At 43.1% G+C, this 12,355-nt stretch overlaps 1 protein-coding gene across 2 annotated transcripts in view; it reads right to left on the reverse strand.

Annotated features, from left to right (window-relative positions):
* The window catches only part of ARHGAP21 (Rho GTPase activating protein 21), a 104,943-nt gene extending 93,062 nt beyond the window's left edge, over positions 1-11,881 (reverse strand). The window contains exon 1 of one of the 2 annotated variants that reach the window (XM_033165096.1): positions 11,625-11,881. In XM_033165096.1, the coding sequence (XP_033020987.1) occupies positions 11,625-11,627 (3 nt within the window). In that variant the 5' untranslated portion in view covers positions 11,628-11,881. Of the gene's footprint in view, positions 1-11,345 lie in introns of both variants that reach the window. The other variant, XM_033165094.1, reaches the window with a different exon arrangement.
* Between the last annotated feature and the right edge of the window lie 474 nt (positions 11,882-12,355).

Consider the following 12,355-nt stretch of genomic DNA (forward strand, 5'->3'; position numbering starts at 1 on the left):
CCCCAAATTAATAAGACTCCCTAGGGAAATTTAAAGTTTCTTCTCTACTTTCTGCAAACAAGTAAAAACTCTGCTGTTTCAGTTGTGTCCTTTGGGAATTAACCACTGCCATTTTCAGTTCTATTATCTTTTTAACATTATTGTTTTGTTAATTATTGTAAACTACTATGGAGATTGGATGAAGAGCTGGATAAAAATCTTGCAAATAAATAAATAAATAGAGACAATACAATATGTACTTGCCACATTTAGCTAAGATGTTGGACAAACACACTTTATTGCAGATACCGTAACTTCCATCTAAGCATTAGCTTGTTCACACGAAAGTTAATGCAAAAGCATTTTCTTGAGCACTACACAAATTTAAATCAAATCTTGAATGTATGTATGAAGGAGGGAAAGACAGGCAAAATGGAAAAAAGCACAAAATGACAGCAGCAATAAATGCAACAACAAGCTATCTGCATGCCAACATACCCAAGAGAGGATCAGCTACAGGAGCTCTGGAACCAGATCAGGAATTCTGATTAACTCTCTGCTGTTGGCAAAGCAGAAAGTAACATAGCTGTCATAGATCAGAAGGCTATGGTGAATGCCACCAGCATATGAAACTTTCTTGTAATTCATTTCTTTCTGACACAGGAAGTTAACTTCCAGAACAGAAGTCAATCCAAATTTTCTGAAACACATGTGATGGAGACTCCCAAAAATGCTCACATGGAACAACTTCCATGAGCACAACAAAACTTCCTCTCCCTCTCCTCTTCCCACATAACACTGACCCTGACACTGCTCCAGAAAAAATTGTGGAAAACCCCAGAGCACATGGGGGGGGGGGTGCCACATAGGAAAGGAGAAATCTATTGCGCTCCTGATAGTTGTTGCACATGCATAATTATTTAGTTGGATACAACCCAAGGTCTGGATCAAGCCTGTTTAACAAGTGACAATTTCATTCCTAGCACCTGTCTATCTAGTCAATTAACAAAGAGCTATGGTCTTTGAGGGATGCGGGTGGCGCTGTGGGTTAAACCACAGAGCCTAGGGCTTGCCGATCAGAAGGTCAGCGATTCGAATTCCTCCGATGGGGTGAGCTGCCGTTGCTCGGTCCCAGCTCCTGTCAAACTAGCAGTTTGAAAGCACGTCAAAGTGCAAGTAGATAAATAGGTACCGCTCCGGCGGGAAGGTAAACGGCATTTCTGTGCGCTGCTCTGGTTCACCAGAAGCGGCTTAGTCATGCTGGCCACATGACCCGGAAGCTGCACGCTGGCTCCCTCAGCCAATAAAGCGAGATGAGCGCTGCAACCCCAGAGTCATCCGCGACTAGACCTAATGGTCAGGGGTCCCTTTACCTTTATGGTCTTTGAACACTTTGCTATTACCGTATCGGCCCAAATATAAGCTGCAGGCGGGACAGAATGGGAGTGATATCGTAAAAGCCAGTTTTTGTAAGGTTTAAGCCGCACTTTAACTTTTCACAGTCAGAATTTTTTTTTGGGGGGGGGGAGTGTGGCTTGTATTTGGGCCAATACAGTAAAACAGGTCAAGGAGCACCACCAGGCACCTGACTTCATCTGACAAAAGGAATACATTCCATCTATCATGGATGTGATTCCATATTCAGAACACTGCAATTACTTTTGTCTTCTGCAGACTCTATTTCAGCTTGTTTGATTTCAGCCTATCAAGCACAGTCACTAGACAATAATTCAGAACAGAGAATGTCCCTGAATGCTTTGATAACACAATGTAGAGTTGAAAGTCATTAATACAGTAAAGACACCCTACAATAAGGCTCCAGTCCAGATCTTCTGTCCCAGCGGCTTCATCAGTTATCTTAGATGTTCAAGGTGGGGGTTGAACAAATTTGCATAGTGAAGAAATCCAAATTATCAGGATGAAGAATTTTCTCCATCAGCTTCCAGATACAGATCTACCAGGGCCTGACTGAAATGGGTTCTAGAAAAAGTGTTATCCAGAAGTGGAGTTACTCTGCAGTTACTCAGCCACCATATGTTCAACTTCCTTCTCTAAGACAGTGGAAGATTCAAAAACAGCCCTAAAGCTGGCTAGCTCATCCCTGTCTAAAGATGATTTTATCAATGGGTGCATCACTGCTTCTCTTTAAAACATAGGAAGGAGGATATATTACTTCAACCAGCATGCCAACATCCCACAAATCCAGAAGAGCTTGATATATACATTAGGAAATTATATATTAGGAAATACTTAACTAATTATGCTAGCGAATTGTCCTTTAATATCAAAATGTGTACAGACTTATATTACCGTATAACCCCTTGACCAAAACAATGCAAAAATTATCAAGGAGTAAATGCACTACTCAAAGACTCCATCTGATTGGAAGTACAAACTAAATTAAGACCCTTTGCCATTCTCTTGCATATCAGCCACCTTTCATAAGGTCTTAAATAAATGAGCATGCACTAAGGCTGCACTCCTATGTACATTTCCTTGAGAATATATCCCACTAAACCCAGTAGGACTTACTTCTGAGTAAACATGCACGGACTTCGGCTGCAACCTTTAATTTGCCAAGATCTACTTGAAACTTGCAATCCAGAAATATAATCAGCACCACAGGGGTACAGCCCTCTTTTGGCAAATCCAAGTGAGGAATGTACAATGCAACACTAGTTTAGAAGTAGAGCCAAGACTTTTACTTGATTTTTGGAAGACTTATTACTGAAACTATTTAAAGTCATTGCACAATTCTTCCCTTTCAAACTAACGGTAAGATCACACAGGTAATGTTTTAACTACAAATGAAAATAAATAAATAATACCCCGCCCATCTAGCTGGGCTTCCCCAGCCACTCTGGGTAGCTTCCAACAAAATATTAAAATACAATAATCAATCAAACATTAACAGCTTCCCTAAACAGGGCTGCCTTCAGATGTCTTCTAGAAGTCTGGTAGTTGTTGTTCTCTTTGACATCTGGTGAGAGGGCATTCCACAGGCCGGGTGCCACTTCCAAGAAGGTTCCCCTGTAACTTGGCTTCTCACAGTGAGGGAACCGCCAGAAGGCCCTCGGCGCTGGACCTCAGTGTCCGGGTAGATCAATGAGGGTGGAGACGCTCCTAAACCAAGAATTATTTGGTTTAGGTTCTAGAGGCATAGTTCCTTGAGTACTTATAGTTAGAACTGGTATATCATTTACCGTCACAAGCAACAGTGGCTGGGAAAACAGAATAAAGAAATCAGAAGCAATACTATTATATTAAAGGACGTAAACTTGGGACAGCTAGCAAGATTCAGGTACTGTGCAGAACTTATTGTCATAAGTGGTTTACTCACCGCAGTATCGGATTTGCCTCTTGCATCTACTGCAAATTGAATGTTCCCTAGCATATGATAACAGAATGATTCCTCCACACAACTGAAGTCAATGGTGTGAGCAAGAAAGCTCGATCACTGCCTACACCGTCAAGGAAAAGGGACACAGTCACTCTGGAAAGTTTAAATCTCCTATCTATCCAATAGATGCTGAGGCTAATTCTGCCATTTCATTCACAGGCTACTTGTGAAAGACCAGCAATTTAAGACATGGCATTTAACAAGGTGTGTCTGTGCAATACTTCTGAAACTGTCTGGCCTCTGGAAGATGATATTCTATTCTACTACTGGATCTTTATTGGGGTTTTTAATTGCACAATGGGTAGGAAGTTATTAAACAAATAGGACTGAGTCCATGATTGAGCTTATGATTAGGCCCATTCGGAATAAAGGCATGCAAAACTAACCTTAGACTATACTATGCTATACTTATGATCCAACTCAAGGAATGAAAGTCCACATCTTGAGTAAGCCTCTTGCTGACTCGCAGGTACTATATTTTATCTATTCTAGTGCAAATACATTTGAGTCATCACATTACTCTTTATGTTGAAGGTGAAAGGGCCTCTTCACAGCCTGATATGATACGGGTGTGGTCCTGATAACCTCCGGGTGTTCCAACACTAACAATAGCTAGAGTCAGAATAGCCATTCATTCATTGAAATATGTAAGAGAATCTCCTTAGCAGACTGTAGATTGTTTTTAAGCAGAGAAACATTTCTGCAAGAGTTGGGAGGTGGTTCTGTCCCTAAAGTGCTCAAGACGTAATTGCGCTTAGAACAGAAGTATACAAGGCTTTTGTTGAATGTAGAAAATTGCTAGCAATTTTCATGATAAATGAAGGTCATTGGCCAATACATAATTTTTTTCTTATGTTGCTCTGTTTCACAGAGTCTAAAACGGCTTGTAGTTTTAATTAGTATCAAGTGTTTCCCAGCATGATCAAGACACATAGTGAGCACAGAATAACTTAAGGAAGAGAATACAGTATTAAACCACTTCATATCACTAAAATGTCCTGATAGCATTGCTGCTTTACCTCATATCCTGTTAGGATTTCAGCCTGTTTAGTTCCACTGGCCTCGCTGGGGTTAAATCAGCTCAAAAGAAAATATTCCAACTGAAATTGATGGTTTGATATGAAGTCCCAGAGGTATTTGCTCAGTGTACTTAGCAAGTCAAGACCTTTGCTGACATTAGGAAAGAAGTCAATTTTGTATACAGCATTCTAAGTCAGGGATGTGGTCCTACAAATGTTGCTGGACTACATTTCCCATTATCCTCAATCATGGACATCGAAGGGCTGAGGCTGATAGATGCTGGAGAGCGATAACATCTGAAGACCAAAGATTCCCTGTCCTCATGAAATATACAGCATATATCCTTTGGAGTGTTATGCATATACTCTCCTATTTCTAGCTTATACTTTCAGGAACTACTTAGGAAAATGTCCAAGTAAGCAAACTCTTCACAGCAACAAACATTTAAAACTGTTATTTTAGAGTAGCTGCATTTGTGTACATAATTTGCTAAAGCTTCTTCTGAGTGCAAAAAATCACTATTGAAAAGGTAAACACAGAATAAATTGTCAGCTTTGGAGAAGAGCATGAGAAAATTAAGGCACACAAAGTTTATGAATAATCCAAACTGCATGCAAACATATTCCGGAGGGGAATTCTAGTCAAGTGATAACATCCATTTATCTATTTTTTTAAAATAGGAAAGGACAAAGTAAACATGAAAAAAATCAAAGTTTTAACACTTGTTTAGTTACTTAAGTATTTTGTTTACTCTTTTTTATAGGAAGGGGCAATTTATACTTGCATTTTTCTATATTATTATTTGTAAATAAAATGATATTTATTTTTTAAAAAAGAAACTGATGAAGATGGCAACTGTCACATTTTTTTGATAAAGTAATGCTAGCAGTTTTTAAAGCTGGCATCTTTTGCCAAAGCACGATTTCATTTCCACATAGTTGCTATACAGAAATAGAGAAATAAATGCACATTGAAGCTCACTAATATTACAGCAGTAGAGTATTTAAATGCAAATGAAGACTTAACTGGCAACACAGATTCTCCATTCTCAAAGAAAATCCTTGTCAGTGTCCAAAATGAACACTAAGGGTCCCCCCCCATGCAGCAGGCTGACCTGAAGTGACATAGCAATTCCATTTACTAGATTAGTGTCGCGTCTGAGGGGAGCCAACAAGAAGATTGACGAGAGGTAAACACATAGAAAGCTCAGTGGTCCTTCCCCCATTGCCAAGGTGCTATTTCAGTGTCACATAAGTGTTATGAAGCCCTTTCACGACAAGCTACTTTTCTCCTGATAGTCATTGTGGCAGTCCTTGGACACACCTGTCTACATAAACAGCTCCAAACTATCTAATTTTAGATATTGTATTAGTATTATGTATTTTAATGTAAGATCCTACAGTAGTAGTATATTACTGAATATGTACAAAGTACACAGTTAAGTCTAATTTTGCAACTAGGAAAATGAAACCAAGAAACAGCCATTTATCACAACACTAGGCCTTTTTGAATCTAACACTGGACCAATATTTAGCACTGCATATCCAAGACTCAAGCTTTCATGTTCCTACCACCTCCTTTCCCTCTCCCTCCTCTGTGGTGGCCTCTGTGGTGTCTGAAAACTTTTGCTTCCACTTCTAAACTAACTAGAAGGTAAAAAGGTAAAGGAACCCTAGATGGTTAAGTCCAGTCAAAGGCAAATATGGGGTTGCGGCACTCATACTGCTTTCAGGACGAGGGAGCCGGCGTTTGTCCACAGCGAGTTTTCCAGGTCATGTGGCCAGCAGGACTTAACTGCTTCTGGTGCAATGGAACACCGTGACAGAAACCAGAGCGCACAGAAACGCCATTTACCTTCCCGCCACAGTGATACCTATGTATCTACTTGCACTGGCGTGCTTTCGAACGGCTAGGTTGGCAGGAGCTGGGACAGAGCAACAGGAGCTCACTCTGTTGTGCGGATTCGAACTGCCAACCTTCTGATCGGCAAGCCCAAATGGCTCTGTGGTTTAGATCACAGCACCACCCATGTCCTAGAGCACCTTGTTACATATGAACCCAAAGAAATGGACTAGTGGGTGCTTCTGATCTGCTCTTCGCAGCCAAAGGAGAGGAGGATTAGGGAAGAGGAAGCACATGAGGCCTGTGATCCAACACAATTGTCCAAGTTGGACCACAATGTCTGAAATGCAACTGAACTCAATACCGTTACAGCCATACAATCTACCATTATAGATGATCGCCCCCAGAACTAATTACCAACATGTTACAGGAAGTTTCAGACAATGACTGGAAACTTCTGTTGTTGAGTTCCAACCCATGTTCATCCCATTCTTCATACAACGCATTATTTCATTTATACAGGCAGCTAAACAGAAAACAAGACTTGCCTATCATTATTTTCTGGAAAATGTTACAGAGGGTGCATTCAAACAAAGACACTAGCCCTGTATGAAAGTTTGCAGTCCCACATGCATTAACTCATGAATACATCCCACTGAAGTCAATGGGACTTGCTTCTGAATAAACCTGCAAAGAATCAGTTTGCATTTGCAAGCTCCTAGTTTTATAGGATGTGCATTTAAAAACAAACAACGTGCATTCCTAAGGTCCGGACAACTTGTGATTTTTATCACATGACGTGATAGCAGCACGCCACCACCACAAAAGTAGCCATGTGAATCCGTCAACCTTTGCAAAAACATTCTACACTACCCAACAGCAGTTCCCAAAGGAGTACTCCCCCCCTGCCCCCGCAAGCCCAGCAGTAAGAGAACTACTCAATTCCACCAGCCAAGGTGCAGGTATATTGCTAGAATTTTATATCAACTGTATTGTGGAGGAAGAGATATGGATTAACTCTCCATCACTTAGTGGTGTTTGGGATGGATGGGGATGGAAAACCAAGACCAATTAGGTCTGCATGAATAAGCCGCACAGAAATGAAATTGTGCTGAAGTTGGTACATGAATAGTTTCAGTACTAATTAGTTCTCCTGTAATTAAGAATTTAATGTAAACACCTCCTGAGTTTGAATGAGTCACAGCATCCATTTTTAAAGACTATTAACGTCTCATGTCATCACATCACCAGCAATAAAGCCATGAAACTGAGTTTAAAGACAAGTATAACACATACATTATAGTAGTTATCCATATACTTTCGACTGCATGGCTAATTATATTCATAAATGAAACTCCATCTGTTGCTCCATAGTATGTTAGAGATTACCACATTGTGAATGGAAATGCATGATATAACGCCAAAACATTGCACAGTATGTGGGATTGTTCTGAAGTTGTTCTAGATTGTTTTCACATCTGATTCATACACATACAAATATAACATTCAATGATAAAATGTGAGGATATCCCAGAATTCTGCTCAGCTTTCCAGAAAAATCACTCACACCATGCCAGACAAAGCCATGTTCCTATCTGTGCAGTAGCTCAAGAGGAACATTTGAAAGGCACCCATGAGGAGAGAGTGAGCTGGTTTGTGCTACACACTAAGCCAAACCTTGCCTTAGTGAGACCACACAGTGTATGGCCTCTCAGAGGAGCCTGTAGCCACTCTGCTCCTTCTTGGCCCTTGTGGCCACTGTGCATGCAAAACTAAGTCCTTAGCTACAGCTCATGCTTAGTGAGGGGCGAGTTTAATCATGTGTCCCAGTTTGGACAACACACACTCAAGCAAATTGTGGCTTGGCACAGCACAACAGCTAAAAAGAACGGGGATGGTCAAAGTGGCTGCAAGCTCCTCTCTAGGAGTCTGTGCGTGTGCATGGTCTTGCTTAAATTGGTTTGGCTTAGCATGCCCTGCAAACCAGGACAGTGTATTCAGACTCCCACTTTTAAGTCTGTCAAGCCCTGGTCTGGTTCACTATTCCTGGGAAATTTGTTAGAAGAGATTTCAGAAGGCCTCAGACTTGGTCCCTTTTCCTTTCTCCCACTCACTGTGGGATGAAACAAGATAAAGAGGAGATCCCTTGCCCTGCAAAGAGAGGAACATGGACATGCATATAAACTCGAGAGTGGCATATAGTGAAAAGCAGATGTACACAATATACCTGTCTTCTGTTCTCATATTTAACAAGAAACTCTAAGATGCAACAGAAGCAAACTATAGTATTTGCCAAAATGTATTATTGTCAGCACTGGACTAGTTCACGCATCACAATACCTAATCACCAAACCATGGCGTGGCAATCAAGAGCATCCCCCCTTTGGCATCTTCCCAGAAACTTTCCATTCTTCCTATTTCGGTTAGTATTACCAGTGGTTCAGTTATTATATGACAGAACCAGCAAAAGCAGTTGACCTCTAAATTAAGGGACTGAAACAAGGATTAGAAGCTAGTTTCAAACTATGGTTAACAGTAACCAGGTTTATGGAGGTTCAGACACAATGCTTAACCATAATTAGCATTAAACTCCAAAGAGAAGGGGGAAGGGAAGGAGGAGTGTACAAGCCTATGTCTGGCCACTAGAAAGCATGATGCCTGCTCCGCATGATGAAATTTTACTTAAATAAGAAAATATTCAAATAGAGTTGCCATTCAATAGAGGTATATTGTATGCCTACTCTGTAAATGTCACCACTATTCAGCGTACAGAGGTGCTCAGGTTCATTCATCCAAACTGTGTTCCAAAAACTGTGCTGTCACTTATGCCATTAAATATGACCTCAAAGATCAATTCAAACACCATGTTAAACTTGACCATAAAAACACTGAAAGAAGTCTCCATATCTGTTGACAACTATACACCATTCCTGGTGTTCTCTGGTTAAACCTACCCTACAGTAAGCGATTCCAGTTTTAAACTAAGGTACTGCTAAAGAAAGCTGCATTAAAATTGATATCCCCCCCCCAAATGAAAATTAAGAAGTCCAATAAGTCCACCTTGGAATTGCTTGTTTTGAAGAACCAACTAAACAGCCGGCTCCACTGTGAGGGTCCAGCTCTAACTGAGTTTGGTAGAAAGATGTACTGCTCTATTGGTGCCATAGAACAGGAAAGGGTGGAAAGACAGCCATACTGCTCTCAACAACCTAAAGTGTCTCTATGAACTGTACCGCTTGTATACACTCATAAACAGGAGCTGGTTCAATGAAAAGGTATCATTTTACCTATTTTATATGCCTCAACTCGAAGGGATTCATTATGGTTTACCATGCTAATGATAGGAAGATTATAGGAATGGTCTCAGAGAGCCCAGGATCCCACATCTTCTATACAGTGCACGAACTACTGAGAAATAATTATCAATCGTAGCTGCTTCTCTTCATTCACTGCTGCTTTATTGTTTTTTCTCTCTCGCGCACACACGCACACAATTAGGGGAGAGGTGTAGAATTTATCTCTTGCTATCATTTGCAAAGATCATTGAATGCTAAGCCACAAACAATAACCTGTTACAGTTCTCCACCAAGTTTTTCTACTCAGAACCTATCCAACTGTACAGATATATTAGAAGGCACACTTAACAGAGGATTGATCTTACAATACCACGTGGCACTGTTATATCAAAGCACTCGGGTAAGCCAAGGACAGAACAGTAGATTAAAGGCTCCCCTCTTAAATAAACACTATTTTTAAAAAGTGTCAAATTCCATTTCTCCAAAAGGGTATTGACAGCAATGCAGCTACAATTCACTTATATATTAAGCAAGGGTATATATAGCATAAGAAAATGACACAGAAGACACTTCATGAAACTTTCACATACCATATGCTCCATATAAACACAGACACAGCACGATACTCCAGCATGCCTCAGTCCATCGGAAACCCTCATAAAAATTTGAATAAGAGGAGTCACCTTTGATGTGTAGTGCAGAATAAACACACAGCGCTGGAGGAGATTTAATGCTATTAGTACTATTAATATGGAGCCTGGGATGAAGGGTTGAAACACGGGCCTTTCTAAGGACAAGCTACTAGTCTCGAATGTGCAGCGCCACCGTTAAGGCATTAAAAATATGCAACTTTCCAAATTAAAGATGCATATAGGAATATCCCAGCAACAACTCTGCACAGGGGAGCAGAGAGAAGAGGAACCCTGTCTATAAAGCCCCTACACACTGGAATCTGCTGGAGCTGGCCTGTAAAAGTGAAATATGTACACACACACCAGGAGGAGGGGGAAATGTAAGAGTGTCATTCAGGGTCTTAAAATACACACACATATATGCATACACACGAAGACTGCACCGCCCTCCCCCACATCAGATTAATGGGACAAAGGGAAGCGGTGGGGTGGGGAGAAGTAGGGAAAGATTAAGGGCTGTTGTTTCCAAAGGGATTTTTCAAAAGACACCAAAGATCTCGAGCAATTGGCTCTGTATGGAAAACAAGAGTCTTTTCAGTGAGGAGGTGCAGCGAGGGAGACTCCCCAAAGTCGTAAATGGGGACGGGCTGGGGGAGAGGAGAGGAAGAGGGCTTCTTTCTCTTTACACCACGGCCAGGTTGGGGGCGTCGGAAGGCGCGGGAACAAATCCCACCCGAAACATTGTGCGGTGGGGGGGGGGAGGCGGCAGCTCCAAACTTTCTCTTTTCCCGCCCCCTTCCCTGCTCGCTCCCCCCCCCCTTTCCCCTTCGCTCCCTTCCTTCGCTCGAGGGTCGGGGGTCGGCCGCAGATATAGCGTCCAACTCCCGGCAACTACGGGACGGGCGGGCAGGAAGGGAAGAGGCAGGCAGGCAGGCAACAGGGATGGGGCGGCCATTAAAGCCGCTCCAATCCAAGCCATTCCCCGCGCGCGGCGGCTACCGCCCCTGACTGGCTGCTCCAGCTCATAAACACGGGAGCAGCGCTCGCTTGCTCGCCCGACCCCTCTCGCCTCTTCCTCCGACGCCCCCCGACCCAGCCAACGCCGCTCGGGCCGGACTCGGGACCCGCCCTTGCTTCCCCCCCCCCTCGGCTTCTCCTTCTTCGACCCCTACCTACCTGGCTACAGCTCCTGGCGACTTCGGGCGGCTGGGTGTCTCCATCTCCCCCGGGTGGCCCCGCTGCCCGGCGGGTCGCCATTATTTCATTTCCCAATTACAAAGAAAGCACAGATTCGCCGGAGTCCACATTGGAGGGGGGACGACGCATCAAAATAAAATTTTAAAAAATATATATTGGGAGCGCGGAGAAAAGAAGAGCGGGGAACAGTTTCCACATGCACCGAAGAAAGCAAAGCCTCTCCCTTTTAAGACGAACAAAAAAAAACACCCCACCAACCATATAGAAGTATAGATATATCCGCCTCTTGGAGGGGGGAACGACAACAAAAAAAGAGGAATGTGTACACAGATCCCAGCCAAGCCCCGTCTCCACGGTGGGGTCTTTGGGGAGGGAACGAAGGGATTCCTCCCACTTTTCAAGGAGCTGCGCGGGAGGCGGGGGGAGAAGATCCCGCCGGACTTTTCCAGCTTAACTCCGAAAAGTCCCCCTTCATCGCCCCGGAGAGGAGAAGAGGGGGATGTGTCAGTGGCCCGGGAAAAAGCCGCCGCCGCCGCCGCCGCGCCTCCTGCTGCCGCCGCCGCCACCCGCCCCTTGTTAGGCTAATTGCACTGGCTCGTCATCTTCCTCTTCCTCCTATCCAAAGCTCCAGACACAAGGGAGGAGAGGGCGGAGGAGAAGGGAAGCGCTGGCCGCCTCCTCCTCGGTATAGAAACACACACACACACACACACACACAGGAAAAGTGAAGAGAGGGAGAAAGTTGGCCGGGGAAACGAAGCGGGGCGGGAGGGCGAAAGATCCCTGTCCCCTCCCTACAGCGGCGGTTTTTCCTTCCTACCACCGAAAGAGAAAACAGGATCTAGTGGATGCTGTCAAGGGGGACCGGATGATCGCTTATAAACAAGCCTCAGGAATTGCAGAACTTTTTTCTGCCCGATCCTACGATGCATGTGACACGGAAGTCTGCCTTGTGTGCTGTGCATACGATTTGCAGGCATTTGAGTCAG

This window comes from Lacerta agilis, chromosome 12, assembly GCF_009819535.1.
Source record: "Lacerta agilis isolate rLacAgi1 chromosome 12, rLacAgi1.pri, whole genome shotgun sequence".
Classification (NCBI taxonomy): domain Eukaryota; kingdom Metazoa; phylum Chordata; class Lepidosauria; order Squamata; family Lacertidae; genus Lacerta; species Lacerta agilis.